The 16,928-nt window shown below is 37.9% G+C and overlaps 1 protein-coding gene across 1 annotated transcript; it reads right to left on the reverse strand.

The window, feature by feature from the left end:
* Positions 1-2,352: 2,352 nt before the first annotated feature.
* LOC102848505 (olfactory receptor 51I2-like) lies at positions 2,353-3,291 on the reverse strand. Its single transcript, XM_006885492.1, has one exon. The coding sequence runs from the start codon at positions 3,289-3,291 to the stop codon at positions 2,353-2,355; it is 939 nt and encodes a 312-aa protein (XP_006885554.1).
* Between the last annotated feature and the right edge of the window lie 13,637 nt (positions 3,292-16,928).

The following is a 16,928-nucleotide window of genomic DNA, read 5'->3' on the forward strand; positions in this document are numbered from 1 at the left end:
ATCATGCTTGGAAAGGTGGAGGGATAGCAAAAGAGAGGAAGACCTTGAGGAGATGGACTGGCATGGTGCCTGTGGCAATGGGCCCATGTATGTCAGAGGTAATGAGGATGGCCCAGGACAGCGTAGGGTTAAAATCTGTTGTTCACAGGGTCACTATGAGCTGCACTCAAGTCTACAGCACCTACCAAAACAATAACAACATGAGTTAAAATCTGTTGCTGCCTCAATTTTTAATAAAGTCTGCCATGTATCAGCACTTTAAGTGACTCACACAGGCATCTAGAAACTTCTAATTTTGGCTTGAGATTGAACTTTGAAGAGGGTTGCAGACTTCTATAAATTTCAATCAAATATCAAAGTTATTGTCAGTTGTATTGTCAGTTATATTGTCAGTTGAAATTTTAGTTATTTGTGTTATTCAGTTATTCAAAAGATCATTCAATGGATAATTTCTTTTCTCATAGAATGAGTATGAGGCTCCAAGGGGGCAGGAGGTGGAAGCAGAGGGATGAGGATATGTGTGTGTGGGGGTGGGGGGTTAATCATGGAGTTATACAATTTGATGGGGAGGGAATGAGACAAATTAGAAGAATCTAGTCTGAAAAACAATGTATTCAAATTTTGTAAATAAACTAGTATAATTTTTTTAAAAAAGGAAACAAGTTGATAAACATATTCCATTTAGAAAAAGAAGAAAAAATATTTTACATTCTAAATTTGAACACCATCTACATACATACATACAAGTCTATGAAAACAAATCTTGGTTCTGACATTCATATCAAGTCACAACTTGCTTGGCAGGAGTTATTGGTTGTTTGATGAAAATAAGATGATAATCCACAGAGTAACTGTTGTCTTTATAAGCTGTCTGTGTTTCTGTGAAACAAACAATTTAGAAGCACACACTCCCACTCCAACTATCTAAGGCCTTTTGATTGTTAGAATAATATACTACAGATTATGTCTCCAGAGACCCTAAGAGAGAACAAACCTAAATATGCCTTTTCATGTAGTTTCTGCAAAGCAACAATTCTTCTAGTCGGGAAAGGTCAATACCAAATCTACTTTTAACAAGTCAGTTTAAACTTACAGTTTACCCAATGGGACAGAATAGAACTAACTACCACAGGACTTCAGTGGTTATAATCTTTAGACAAGTAGACTGCCACGTCTTTTCCCCCCATAAAATAAAAACTTTGGATTTTTCAATTAGCAGCTGTGCTCCTTAACCACTGGGGCTTTAAAAAAAAAAAAGTAATAAGGAAAGGTGAAGGTAAGTAGAGAAGAAACAAAGGCTTCTAATGTATTCTCATCATGTGGATTTTCCATACCATACCATACCATACCATACCATACCATACCATACCATACCATACCATACCATTGGGTTTCCAAGACTGTGATATATGCGGACAAACTGCTCATAACAGATAAGTTCAAGCCATCAACTTTTTGATTGTTGTGTACCATTGAGTTGGAACAGACTCATACCTGATCCTCCAGTGGTTTTCAGAGACAGTCTAATCACACAAAAGGAGATTGTCCACTTTTCTTCCATGGAGCAGCTAGTGGATTTGAACCACCTGCCTTTGGGATTGCAGCATAGCTCCTTGTGATTAGACCATCAGAGTTACCTAGAGGCCAAGACATTTTCCACTGCACTACCAGGATAATTCTGTGGCTTTATACGAGTGTTAGAAAATTCTTTTACTTGTATTAATTATTATATCACCTCACTCCAGTTGTCCAGCAAGTTTTGCTGGAGGCCCCTGATTCTGTTCAGTGAAGTAACAGTCCCCTGTTCAGCTTTCTGTCATGTTGATCTTTGATTCTTCACCATAGCTTTTGTTCCTGGTCTGACCAGCACAGGAATCTCTGGCCCTGAAGGTATTCACATTGAATTATCTGCATCATTGCTGGTGGTGAGACTCTCAATTTCTGCCACTGAAAATGCTCAATTTAAATATGGTGGAACGGCCAAGCTGGCCAATCCCCTCATGGAAAGACTAACATCTTGGATCATGGATCAGAAACATCTGGACTAGGCCGTTTGCGTGTTTCTGGCCAACCATGTGGCAAAATCAAAGCAATAATGGCTTATGAAAACTACATCGAACTATAGATCCACTGCACTACACTCCTGATATTTATCTGTTATGGGTACAAGTGGTGTTTACTGGCTATACTATTCATTTGAAATTTCTAATTTTCTCAGTTTGCAACATCATTTCCTGTCCTTTAATTTTTTCTCCTCCCAGGACATACATCTATCTTATAGACTATGATGATGTCACTGACAGTAGACTATGGTCACAATGAAAAGCAGACTCTAAAACCAAATAGGAAAAGTCACATCTTGACGCGGTAAAACATGCGTGCAATGGCACGGCGAATCTCCTTTGTTTTCATGCTGTAAATAAGAGGGTTGAGCACCGGAGGCACAAAGAGGTAGATGTTGGACATAAGGACATGTACGTAGCGTGGGGCATGCTTCCCAAAACGGTGGACCGTGGAAACACCAATCATTGGCACATAAAATGCAAGTACAGCCAAAATATGTGACACACATGTATTCAAAGCCTTTAAACGTTCTTCCCGGGAAGCAATGGCCATAACAGAGCGCAGAATGAGCACATAGGAGAGGAAGATAAAAAGTAAATCCATACCAAAAGTCGACACAAGGACAAAGAGCCCATAGATGCTGTTGATGGTGATGTCAGCACAGGCCAGCTTCATCATGTCTGGATGCAGGCAATAAGAGTGGGAAAGAACATTGGACCTGCAGATAGGCAACCGCTTGATGAGGAAGGGAAGGGGGAAGAGGGTGACAAAACTCCGGGCAGTCACAGCAAAACCCATCCCAGCAATGATTTCATTGGTGAGCACAGTGGCATAGCGCAAGGGATTACAAATGGCCACATAGCGGTCAAAGCTCATGGCCAGAAGAATACCTGATTCCATCATGGAAAAGGAGTGGATCAGAAACATCTGGACTAGGCAAGCATCAAAAGCAATACTGCGAGCATCAAAGCAGAAGGTTCTGAGGACTGTGGGTAGTGTGGCCAAAGACATGGCCACATCACTGAATGATAGCATGGATAGGAAATAGTACATGGGCTCGTGGAGAACAGACTCTACTCGAACAGCTTGTAGAATTATTGTGTTGCCCCCAAGAGCCACAACATACATCACACAGAGGGGCCCTGCCAGCCAGGAATGAGAACTCTCCAGCCCAGGGATGCCAGTCAGGAGGAAGGAAGCAGGGCGAGTGACATTGAACAATCCCATAGTAGGAGAAAGCAAGTCACTTGTCAGTATTAGAATTCCTGATGTCGCTGATAAACTTCTGGGGTTTTGCTTGGAGATTTTGAAACTTGGAGAATTCCGAGTCTTGTACTTACTAGAGGAGAATTTGCCTGATAATAAAAAGCACAACAGAAAACATCCACACAGCTGAAAACTAACCCATTGATGACCTCACTGGTTTTAGGAATATGCAGATAAACTACTTTTCTTCATAGTTTATGGATACTAGGCCACAGACTGGACTGTCTCTGTTTTATGGAAGAAGGAAGACACTGTCAAATATTTTAAAATATCAACTATATATGAAATGAGGTACATTTAAAAATGTATTTAGAAATATGCTTTAATATAAATGTATATTCATTACAATTAACAACTTTTCATTAAAAAGCAATCTCTGTAAATGTTCATAAAAATAAATAAAGTAAAATTTAAAAAAAGTTTGAATTATGAATAGTACTTGATAGAAAGTGAAATATTTCTTTGAAATACTGCTAAATAGAAAAGCACTGATCAATGAGACTATTCCCAAAGCTAGTTTGAGTTATAATGTGTATCAAGTTAGGATGGGAGAGGTAGTAGGTGTGGAATGTGGAGGCATTTGATATACCTGGGCATCAATATTTCATTTCAAAAATAGCTGCAAAAATACAAGTGCACCATTTGTTTATAGAAACACATGAAGCTCATTATATTTTCTGGAAAAAAATGTGAGCTATTTCACAAACATAGGATCTATGTACTAACATTAAGCTAATGGGAAGGCATTACTCTAAATGTAAACTTTGACACCCTTATACAGTTATACACATGTTGTTATTAGATGCCGTAGATTCAAGTATGATTCATAGTGATCCTACAAACAAAAGATCTGAACCTTGTGCGATCCTGTCTTGTCCTCACATATTGACATATCCATTTTTTCACATTCAATCTATACCTCTTCATCACTGACACTGACACATTATAAAATGCTCAACCAGTCTCTTTCTCATAGTTTTTTTCAATGTTTATACATACATCACATACATCCTCTTGAAATTACATGTTCATATCCTATCCTATTCATATCCTTAATCAACAATGGCATATATACATCATTCACATGTGAAAAACTAGAGGGACAGTAAAAGACAGGAAGCCTGTTAAAAAATAGATTGAGCAATTAGTATAGTTATTGCAATAATGGTATTGAACATGATAGAGATTGTGAGAATTGTTCAAGATAGGGCAAGGTTTAATCTGTTGTTTATAGTGTTGCTGTGAGTCAGAGTTGACTTGACAGCACCTAACAATGACAACAAAGTGAAGTATACACACTGATTTGCACACTCATAAACTCCACATATATGCTCGTAGTTTATTATACATGCACTCATACACATTTAAGTCTGTTGTCTAACTCTCAATACTTTCTTCATCCTCTTGCATTATACTTCAGTGTTTGTTACAGTGTCACTTATATATAATTTAATCCATTCTTACAAGTTAACCTACAACCAATTTTCTGTGAGAATGATTATATTGTCTTTTCTACTGTCATTTGGATGGCTTTGAGTTTTTTTCATGTTTGTCGTGTCATGGTGGATAAAAATTGTGAAACTTAGAAGGATTTATATTTTTACAATGGAAGACATTGTTCAAATTATCTTTAAGAAGCTTTCCTTTGGAAGAGGCAATGCAATAAACACTATTATCCCTTCCAGAGTACTTTCTTCTGAGTCTGGAGAAGGAAGATACATAAGATATCTTTGTATCTGAAAGCCACAGAGATGATGGTGGAATAGTGAGTAATACAGAACTATCACGTTAGGAATGAGTCCTAATTTCCCCTGGACAGTACAGAACTCAGAACTTCCTATGCCTCCCAACAGTTCCATGGTTCTCTCTCTATATGAACAATGATTATACATGATCTGTTCTTAAGGGTTTTAGTCTGTGTGCACCTGCCTGAGACTTATTAGGATTCAAAACTGACAAATATGACTAATCTTTGGTCTCTTCCACCTGACTATAATTGTTATTCTTTATACAGTCTCTTAGGAGGTGATCAAAAGCTTACAAACAAAACTTAGCTAAAGAAAATAGAATATCAAGAGAAAGGAGAGGAAAACAGATGTTAATGAAAACAAGATCTTGTACCATGAAGTGTCAAAGTTGTTTAGAATCACAAGACTTTAGGTTTAGTATTTGTGAAAAGAGGTTGATAAAGATTGGAAAATCTTAGGATCACATTTCTTCACATATTTAGACAATTGACATAGTGTGTAATTTTGGCCCATGTGAAGAAACATATACAAAAAGACAAAAGCTAACACTTAGGTGAGAGAAAGATGATCAATCTGCTCCCATGCTGTCAATTGCCTCTGGAGGGTCAGCTACGGGTTGGTCCAGAAATGAAGGCACACAGCAACAATAGCAGACACTCTGCAAGAAATTTTACATCCAATTGTTCATCTAAATTGTGATGTTGGTGGAGAATATTGAGTATATCATGAAATGCAATAAACCCCAAGAAAATCTGTCTTGGAAGAAGTGTAAACAGAGTCCTCCTGAGAGGCAAGGAGGATAAAACTTCAATTCACATATTTTATGCATGTTGTCAGGAAAAGTCAGTCCATGGAAAAGAATATGCTTCTTAGAAAAATACGAAGTCAGTAAAAAAGAAGACCATGGAGGAGATGGATTGACACAATAACTGTAACAATGGGCTTTTAAATACAGTGGAGATTATAAGGATGGCTCAGGATAAAGAAGGCTTTGATCTATTGTATACATTGTTGCTTTAAGTCACAGTCAACTTGACGGTACCTGACAACAATTTTTTTTATTCCTTAACAGATTGGGTAACTAAAGCCCAGTGATTAACGTGCCTCATGGCCTAAGTGATGAAAGGTTAATTTTTAGAAAAGTCTTTGAGACTCTTTAGAGACCTCAGGTGCTTAGTGATAAAGATTGTCAATCCAAAGGGACATAGGTAAAGTCTATCAGCTGCTCTGCAGAAGAAAGATGGGCAGTCTCCTTCCATGTGATTTACTGAGTCTGAAAATTCACTGAGGGCTCAGCTATGGATCTGCGCCCATGTGATGGCACAAAATGACAACAACAGCAACAACAATCTTTAAATTCTGGATTTATGGTATACTAGGGCAAGGCGATCTGTAATTAATGTGCATGAAGCAGCAGCCGATAAACTAGATGAGGCATTGTAATTGACAAATCTTCTGCATATCACTTTGAGAGTTAAAGTGCACTTGATTCAAAGCACTGTATTTTTTAATCACCACATAATACATGTGAAAATTGGGTAAAGAATAAGAAATACTGAACAAAGATTGGTGCCTTTGGATTTTGGTGTTGGTGAAGCATACTGAACTTTTAGGTGTCCGGGTGGGTAAGGAGTTGTACTGCTAACCCGACAGATGATCCAAATTCAAATCCAAATCCATCAGCTCTTCCTCACTAGACAGGTGTCCTTCCATGAGATGTAGAGCCTCCAGAAAATTCCCTGGAGGGTCAGCCGTGGTGGTTGCTGCCTCATCAGCAATGGACTTTTTGTTTTAGTTTAGTGGTTGTTGGTTGTGTTGTTTTGTTGGTTTTTTAAGATGTTATCGTTACATTCACTTTAACTAGTCTCCATTTCATCTACCCTACCCTTTGCCTTCCTTACACTTTTACTGTAGAAAACTGAAGGATAACCGGTTGACTGCTATAATAAGGTTTTAGAACTTACCTGACCACAGACAGATCACAGACGCCCACAGAACATGTCCTTCTTTGTATCTGCTCAAGAGACTTTATGCCTGACCACTTTTATATCTCACTCTAAGCACAGGGGATAGAGAAAAGTAACATGGACATGGTGTCTAAAAATTCTTCAGGGAGATTTTAGTCTCCCAAGGTCCATCCTTAATAACTACTGAGAAGAAAACCTCTTTTTTTTTTTTCTGAAAAATAACTCAGCAACCCTTCTAACTGGTTCTCTACTCTATGCAAGAACTAAGCAGTAACCTATGGGCATATATTGTAAGAAGGGAGCTCATTACTTTCAGAAAGATCCGAGGCTCATACGTTATCTTGATCCAGTTAACAAATAATAAGAAACAACATTTTTGGTTTGGGTTTTGCTTTCCTCCCCTTTTTTGGCATCACTTGAATGACTTGAGTTGGACTAGTTCTTTTATTAGGGAGCTCTGGTGGTGCAGTCTATAGTGAATTGTACTCCTAACTCAGAGGCTACACATCTTCAGTGATTTGAACACACCAGTGATGGGGTAAAATGGACAGTTTCCTCCATTGCAATCTATAGGCTTGGGGACCTAAGCAGGGATGCTATGAATCAGAATTGACTCAACAGAAGTGAATTTGAGGGACTTTTAGGTCCTTCTAGTTGGATAAAAAGGAATTTCTCTAGATTTACTGATCCTGTTAATATAATAAATATTCTCTTATAAGTAATAAGAATATCCAGTCTAATGGAATGAACTCTTCCAGAGTAGTTATAGTCACTCCACCTCCCCCACACCTCACTTCATTTGCTATCTCTAAGTTGTGTCTCCTTTAGGAAGCAAAAAATGGAGAAAATTAAAGGTTCATGATTTATTGATGCTGCAGTCAGCTGCCATTGTTTTCTAGGCCTATCAGATACAAAAGGCTTATTAAAAACATATTGTACATTTGAAGGTCTTCATGGTTCTTGTCTTCTTTTTTTCATTATTCAAAGAACATTTTCCACTTTCCCATCAATCATTTGGCCTCCTCTTAATTTAGATGAATACGTTTGTGTTCTAGAGATACTGTGTGGTACAAACAGTTAATATATTTCTGTTGTTCACTGCAAGGCTGGAGGTTGATGGCATCAAAGATGGGTCTTGGAAGAAAATGATGATTGACTTTTGAAAAATCACTCATTGAAAACCCAGTGGAATACACTTCTACTCTAGCACAGATGTGGTTGTCATGAGCCCGAGTTGTCTCAAAGTTAGCTGATGACTTTTTGCTGTGGTGGGTATGTACCATCAAGTTGGAGTTGACTCAAAACTGACCCTCTGGTGGGTTTCCAGAGGTAGTAAATCACAAAGAAGGAGATTGCCTGTCTTTCTCCTGTTGAGCAGCTGCTGGATTTGAGACATGCCTTTGGGTTGGCAGCACAGCTTCTTACAGCAAGGCCACCTTTATGATCTGTTTTATTATGCCTCAATTCACTGCCCAAGTTGCTCTTTGACTGGATATAATAAGACAACCCCATACCAGCTTTCAACACTATATGGCTCATTAAGGAAGTGACCACATTTTATTGTAACAAATGCTATCCTCCAATACAGCAGTAGCCTCTTATTTAATCCTGTTTGAAAGCAGTAAAGTTAATTTTCTCTTTCCATTTAGATTTCTAGGTATGAGTACAGAAGCCCTCTGAAGTATTCCAACCCCCCTACCAAAATTTTAAAGAACATATATTATGTGGTTCTAGATAGAGTTTTTAGAGTCTCTTTTTTAATTTTTTTTTTATTTTATTATTTTTGTGTGAGTGTACCGTCAAATCAGATATGACTGGTACAGGAGGAGACTTACCCTCCTTCCCCGGCAGAGCATCTGGTGGATTCGAACTGTGCGCCTCTGGGATTGTAGTTGCAGCTCCTTGCCACTAGGCCACCAGAGCTCCCCTTAGAGTCTCTTTTAATATAAGAGAGAGTCAAATATATCTTTCTTCATTCTTAGAAGTCTTGATGGTTATGTGCTGTTGAGTTGACTATGACTCATAGTGACCCCAAGAAAAATGGCTCTGAGTCCTCTGCTATCCTGAGCCAACTTCATCATCTTTGACACATCTGACCCTGCTGCCATGGTCACTGTGTCAATCCATTTCACTCAGGATCTTCTCTTTTTCTTACAATCTACCCTTCCAAACATGTGGTCCTTTTTCAAGGATTGGTCCCTTCTGACAACATGACCAAAATATGTGAAACCAAAATATTTCAAAATCTTTTCCTCTCAAGGAGCAACCTGTTTTCACCCTTTCCAGGACAGACTTGTTTGCTCTCTTGGCAATCCTTGTAGGTTTAATGACCTTCTCCAACACCACAACTCAACGACAGTGGTTCTTCTGTCAGCTCTCAGATGCAAAACAAGCAATTGAGAAGACCTTGGCGTGAATCAGGTGCACTTATCAGTCTTTAGACTGACGTCACTGCTCTTTAAAATTCTGGAGTGGATCATGATAAAAGATATTCCCAGTGTAACACAGATGTTAGATGGATCTTAGCTGAAAGCAGGGAATACCAGAAGAATTTTGTGTTTCATTGATTATGCAAAGGCATTTTACTGTGTGGATCATAACAAACTGTAGCTGAGACTCTGAGAAGAATGGGAATCCAAGAACCCTTGATCATTCTAATGCAAAACCTATATTTGGACCAAAAAGCAGTCGTCAGAACCGAGCAAAGAAACACTGCATGGTTCATAATTGGGAAAGGTGTACGCCAGGTATGTGTCCTATATCCATACCTTTTCAACCTGTATGCAGAACAGATTATCTGAGAGGCTGGGCTCTATGAGAAGTGTGGCATCAGGATTGGAGGAAGATCTATCAACAATCTGTGTTATGCAAATGACACAACCCTGCTTGCTGAAACTGAGGAGGACCTATACGCTTGCTGAAGAGAGTCAAGGACTGCAGCTTTTAGTGTGGATTAAGGCTCAATCAAGAAGACAAAGATTCTGACCACTGGTCCAATTGGCAGCATCCAGATAGATAGTGAAGAGATTGAGATTGTTAACAACTTTAGTCTGCTTGGCTCCACGGTCAACACTCTTGGCACCAGTAGACAGGAAATAAAAAAACATATTGCGATTGGAAAGTTTGTTGTTAGGGACTTCTCCAAAGTACTGAAGAGCAATGGTGTTACTCTGGAGACTAAGGTGTGTCTGATACAGGCCATGGGCTTTGCAATCACTTGTTATGCATCAGAGAGTTGGACAGTGACTAGGAAGTACAGAAGGAGAATTGATGCCTTTGAGCTGTGGTACTGGAGAAGAGTATTGAATGTACCATGGACTGCCAAGAAAACAAACAGATTCATCCTAGAGAGGTTTAAACAAGGCTGTTCCTTGGAGGCAAGGATTCTGGGGCTTCATCTGACATACTTTGGACATATTGTAAGGAGGGACAGGTTCTTGGAGAGGGTCATCATGCTTGGGAGGCTGGAGGGACGATGCAAGAGGGGAAGACCTTCTATGAGGTGGATTGAGTCAGTGACTGTAGTAATCAGGATGGGTGTGTCAGAGACAGTGTGATTGACACAGAGTAGAGCAGAGTTTAGGGCTGTTGTACATAGGGTCGCTATGAGTCGCAAGCGACTTGACAGCACATAACAACAACAACGACAAACAGTGTAACTAATCTTTTGATTTCCTGACTGCTGGTGCCAAGGATGTTGATTATGTATCCGAGTAAGATGGAATCATTAACAAGGTCAGTCTTTTCTCCAATACTGCTTATTGGCTCAGTGGTGAGGATCTTTGTTTTCTTGATGTTGAGATGCAAATGCAATCCTTATTGGAGGCTGCAGTCCTTGATCTTCTGTAGCAAGGACCTTTAAGTTTTCTTCAGTTTTGGTGTGTCATCTGCCTAACGTAGCTTATTGATGAGTTTTCCTCCAATTGTGATGTTACATTCTTTTTCATAGAGTCTAGCTTCGAAAATTATTTGCTGAGTATACAGATTGAATAGGTATGGAGAAAGGATATAACACTGATGCACACCTTTCCTGATTTAAATGATGAGCTGTTTCATTGCTCTGTTCAGACCACAATATCTTGGTCTAGGTATAGATTTCATATGAGCATAAATAAATGTTCTGGGATTTCCATTTTTCCTCACTATTAGCCATAATTTATTATGATTCACATAGTCCAATGCATCTGCATAGTCAATAAAGCAAAAAATAAACATTCTTCTGGTATTCTTTGCTTTCAAACAGAACCCATCTGACATCATCAATGATATCCCTGGTGCCATGGCCTCTTGTAAATCCTACTTGAGCTTCTTTCAATTTTCCATGTACTGTTCCAGCCATTTTTTCCTTTAAGTTTTTTTTTCCATTTTTTCATATTCAGCAATATTTTGTTTGTATATGATATTAATTATATTGTTAGATAATTTCCACACTCTGTTGGATCAAATATCTCTTCTGGTCAATAGAAGGAATGGAAACATATATATTAGTGGAAACAAACATCTCTTCTGGCCATTTGAGCAGGCAGAGGTCCTCCAAGTTATCTGGCATAGACTAGTAAGCACATCTTGGGTTGTATCTCTCTTTTGAAACATGTCAATTGGTATCTCATTGATTTCGGAAGTCTTATTTATTGCCATTGTCTTCCGTGCAGCTTCTCCCCTTAGAAACAAACAAATAAAAAATTATGAAGGGATTATTAATTACAAAGCTAACACTTACTAAAGAGCTAAAACTTGGACCTTCGAGAAGTGGGCACTTTTCGGGTGGCACAAGGTCTTCTCAACAGTTCAGCAGGATATATCCATGGGTGAGATTCTGTCAGAGGAAAAGAAGTTAGAAGAAACACACTGTGTCTACTCATACTTTCTACCACATTTACCCATTGAGAGCCAACTGGCAAAGGAATCTGGTGAATTCTTCCATTAGGGGATAGATCTAAAATAATGGTAGAAGAACTGCAGAAGAATGTGATGGTATGGGTCTAAAACAGGCCTGATTTTGGACAGGGCAGAGCCATTGTTTGTTCACTGCACTTGTGCCAGTACTAGAAGGCACATCTCCCATGACTTTTCACTTACTATATCAGACCGATGCCAGGAGTTAATTTACTATCATTGTGAATGATGAGAGTAAATTTAATGTGTCAAGTCCTATGGAATAGATATTATCAGTTTGTATTATTGTTGTGTGAAATAATCTTCTCCCTAAAAGCATACAGATGTAGTTCCTGAGCTATCACTTCTGTATGGATGAATTAATGCGTTATCAGGCACCACAGATTCAGTTCTGACTCATAGTGACCTTATTACAGTGTAACAAAACACTACCAGGTCCTGCACCATCCTCACAACTGTTCCTGTGTTTAACCCATTATTATCGCTGCTGTGTCGATCCATTTCATTAAGAGGCTTTCTCTTATTTCCTGATTCTCTCTTTCACCAAGTATGATGTTCATCTCCACGGATTTATCTCTTCTGATAACACATTCCAAGTTAGTGAGATGAAGTCTCACCATCCTTGTTTCTAAGGAATATGAGGACTGCACTTCTTCTAAGACAGATTTGCTTGTGCTTTTGCAGTTTTTGATATATTCAACCTTCTTTACCAACACCACAATTCAAAGGCATTCCTTCTTACATAAGTCCTCCTTATTCTTTGTCCAACTTCCATATGCAGGTGAAGCAATAGAAAATACTGTGACTTGGGTCAGGCATCCTTGCTCTTTAGCCCTTTGAAAAGGCCCTTGTCAGCAGATTTGTCCAATTCAATGCATCACTTGATTTCTTCACTCCTGTATCCATGGACTTTAATGGTAGTTTCAGATTTAAAAAAAAAATTTAGGCCACTTCACTCTTTACTTAGGGCAGCTTAGTGACAAGTACGCTTTTTGAAAGTGGACAAGATTGAAGTTGCCAAACTATGAAAGACAAATAGTACTTAAAATGTACTTTCACAAGGCAATTCATTCATCTTTCTTTATAACACTTTTCAGGTTTACTATGAAAGCAATACTTACACTCCATTATAGTTGTCTCTAAATGATCTTATGGTCTCTATTGGAGAATGAGTTTTGGAAGAAGACTGAGATGACTCCAGAGCAGGGACATAGATGACTCCAGAACAGGGACCAAGCCAGACATGAGATATTTATTAGAACATAAGCCTGCCTATCAACAAACAAATGCATAGAAAAGCTATGATATATATTCATACAGTGGAATACTACACAGCACTGAAAAACAGTGAACTCATAAAACATTACACAAGATGGGGATCCTGGAGGATATTATGTTGAGTTAAATAATTCAGTCATGAAAGGACAAATACTGCATAACATTACTGTTATAAAATAGGGCTGATATTTGTGGCTGGGAGGAGAACAGGATAAGAGTGGATAGATAATGACCATTGCATTGGAACAGATGAAGAAAAGATTTAGAAGGAATACATAATTAGAAATTATACATACGACAACAGCCCAGAATAAGAGGTGCATCATTGCAAAGAGGACTGGGGGAAGGGGGCAGGAGGTAGATAATTGTGTAACAATGAATAAATATTAGAAAAGAAGTGAACTGGAAGTAGGAAAGGGAGGGAGAGGGGGGTAAAATATACAACAATGAATGAATGAAAATCTAACTTCTCTGTAAACTTTTGTTAAAATCACAATTAAAATAAAATTTTATTTAAAGAAAGGGGGGGAAAGATCATAAGTCTGGCATGAAGTATTTATTATATAAACAGACCCTGAGAAATTTTATTATTATAATTAATTATGCTAAAATGTTATCAATAATTCTGTCAAATGCATAAAATTTTCCCATATCTTGCTTGCCTTGTCTCAAATTATTTTCACATCAATATTTTAGTGTGATATATTGAAAACAAATGAAAAAACATCAAACAATTTTACAATGACACCAGCCTACTCATTACTGGCAGTATTACTATTGTATAATGGTAATATTTCTTGCTTTATTGTTTACATTGTAGCCTATCTTTCATCCCTTTATCCATCTTACTTTTTGATTAATTTTAGAATAAGTTGTAGACATCAATACATGTCTTTTCCAAAATTTAACATTTATATCCTTAATTGGAGCTGTTTTTAATAGTTCTTTTCACTAACTTGTATATATTATATGTGTGTATTGGATGAGTTTTGAAAGATAGCATTGATTTCATTGTGAAATATGTTTATAACTTATTTCTACGTAACAGAGTCTGGAGGTATATTTGTCTGTTAGGTTGGAGAAACTCCCTTTTAAAAAACCTATCTTCTTTGCAAAGCATTGTGTCTTTATTCACTGTGATGCCTTCACTGATGCATATAAAGTCTGGAGCAAAATTGCTATTCAAGATTTGTGTTATTCTTTCATTTGTCTGATATAAGTTGAACTGAACTTAACTTGTGAGTTTAAATCCCTTAGACTTGTATAATAAAATGAAGGTTTGGGTAAAAGACACAAATGTTGGCATATATTGCATAAAAAGAAATATTTAAATTGTATATATAGGTCTGTGAGCAGATTGGTTGGACTTTTTGTTGATATGTTGGTGAATATGTATATATGCACTTGAAAGTATGTGCTTAAGGATAAATAAACATAAGAAAAGATTTGAAACAGTTAAAGTATGTGTATTGACCACTATTTCTGTTTCTAAAATTGTTTTTATTCTAGATAAATAGGCATAAAAATAAAAGAATTAAAATTTACATGCTTAAAGTATTAAGATATGTGATTGGTTACTTGAGCATTTGGGCAGCTGCACAAAGCAGCATATTTATGTGAACCAGCACCTGTGTGTGTAAATTTTAGAAGAGGCAAAGTAATAAACAAAAGCTGGATGTTTCTAAGGGTTTATATTTGAGGATCTCAGATTGTCTATGACTGTTTTGTGTCTGTGCACATACGTTCAGGATCTGTGCATTCTTCTTCTAAGAAATATTAACACAATAATGGAGATGGATGATGACACCACAATGCTGAGGACAAGAGCGAAATTCTCCTGGGATCAGTTCTATGGCCCAGATCACTGCTCGCTGCATTCATCCTCCCTCTTACTTCTATTTCTCCTCCCCCAGCCACATACAAAAGAGCCTTAGGATCCTAGAGTTTCCACAGTGAGTCACAGGAGAGGGAGCTGATGCTGCTTTGCTGACCAGACAGACACTACAACTTAGTACTTCTAGCTACGGTGAAAGCAGAGTCTTCCACCCAGTAAGTACTTTCTCCAGAAGTGACCACCTGGACTCTTTAACCTAGACCTTATCTCAGACCTCAACACTTTTTTACTATTACTACAACCAAAGGCAGACTCTGGCCTCCCACTTCTACAACATTAGTCAAATGTGTCCCCTTCCAAAGCCAAGACTCACAGATTTGTATGCTAGGGTCTCCTTAAAGAAAGCACTTTAATCTCTAAGCACATACTGTTGGGCTAAGACACAGATGAATTACATACAGATTTTGTCTTTTTTAAACCCTACACTTTGAATTAACATTCATTATATCTAGTTCTTCAATATGAAGCTAGAGAAAAATCACAGAACCAAATGAACTGTACACTTATGTAACAATTGAGTTAGGGTTAAAGACAGATATAGTTTTCAATCTTCATTGGATTTTCAGTGTCGCATATATCATGGGAATATAATTGGTGGAAATATTATTGTTATAGGCTTCCTAATTATGATGTATGTATGTGTGTGTGTGTGTGTGTGTGTGTGTGTTTATGAGAGTATAACCATGGGAGAATATTTGAAATATATTGGATAGCACCAGTGAGTGTAAGTTTTCTCAACTTCTGTACCTAGAGTAGTTTATGTATGATCAAGGAAATGTGCTCTAGTTTCTGTGTCTGTCATATATTGCCTGTGAATACCTGAGTATGTACATGTGTATATGTGTGTTAGAGTAGGTATTTGCTATTGTCTTTGAGCCATAGTGTGTGTGTGTGTGTGTGTGTGTGTGCGCGCGCGTGCTCATGCACAAGTTATGCAAGAGAAAAGCATTACTCGCGTCTATATCCATTTCTCTGATTTTTCTTCCTAGATTTGTCACATTTAGGAAGCTTTAGCTGATTTATTCTTGGCTATAGCAAAGGAAGAATGATTGCAGGGTCACAGTGGATTATTGTTCTCCCTGGAAGAAATGTTCAAAATTGCTTGACAAATTGCAGGCAGTCTGGAGCATGAATATACCATTCCTTTCTGGACAATGTCATTTGTACAGCAGAACTTAAAGACAGCAGAGTAAGCCTAGCAGGTGGTTAAAGAACTCATCTGCCAATGCAGGTCAGTCATTTGAAAAGTGAAGACCACAATCTCCGCTGTTCTGCTTCTTACCACGACCTCTTTCATCAGCACATTATACTGTATTTTCAACTTCTCCCTTTCTATGTTTTGCCTTTTCGCTATAAGAAGGTACAAGGCTTTCTTATCATAAAGAACAAACAGACATTTCCAAGATACAAAACTCTGCCACTCTATTACCCTTCAAGTATTCTCAAACTGGGAGACTGGCTGCCACAGTGGATAAGGAGCTCAGCTGCTAACTGAGAGGTCAGTGAGTAGAACCTACCAATCACTTGGTAGAAGAAAGTTGTGGCAGTCTGCTTAATGGACAGCCTGGGAAACATGCTGGGATAGTGCTACTCTTTATTTTCTCCTTTTATTTATTTGCATTAAGAGGAGAGCTATTCCATGATGTTCTTACCATAGAGCATTCCTTTTTCTCTCCTATCAGTTCATCAATGAGTAAAAATCAACTAAACAGCAATGGGTTTATGTTTTTGGTTGTTTTTTAATTTAATTTTTTTGTTTGTTATTTTTTATGTGTGTACCATCAAATCAGATCCAACTGGTACAGGAGGAGATTT

This window comes from Elephantulus edwardii, unplaced genomic scaffold, assembly GCF_000299155.1.
Source record: "Elephantulus edwardii isolate Elephantulus edwardi_28Jun2011 unplaced genomic scaffold, EleEdw1.0 scaffold00044, whole genome shotgun sequence".
Classification (NCBI taxonomy): Eukaryota; Metazoa; Chordata; class Mammalia; order Macroscelidea; family Macroscelididae; genus Elephantulus; species Elephantulus edwardii.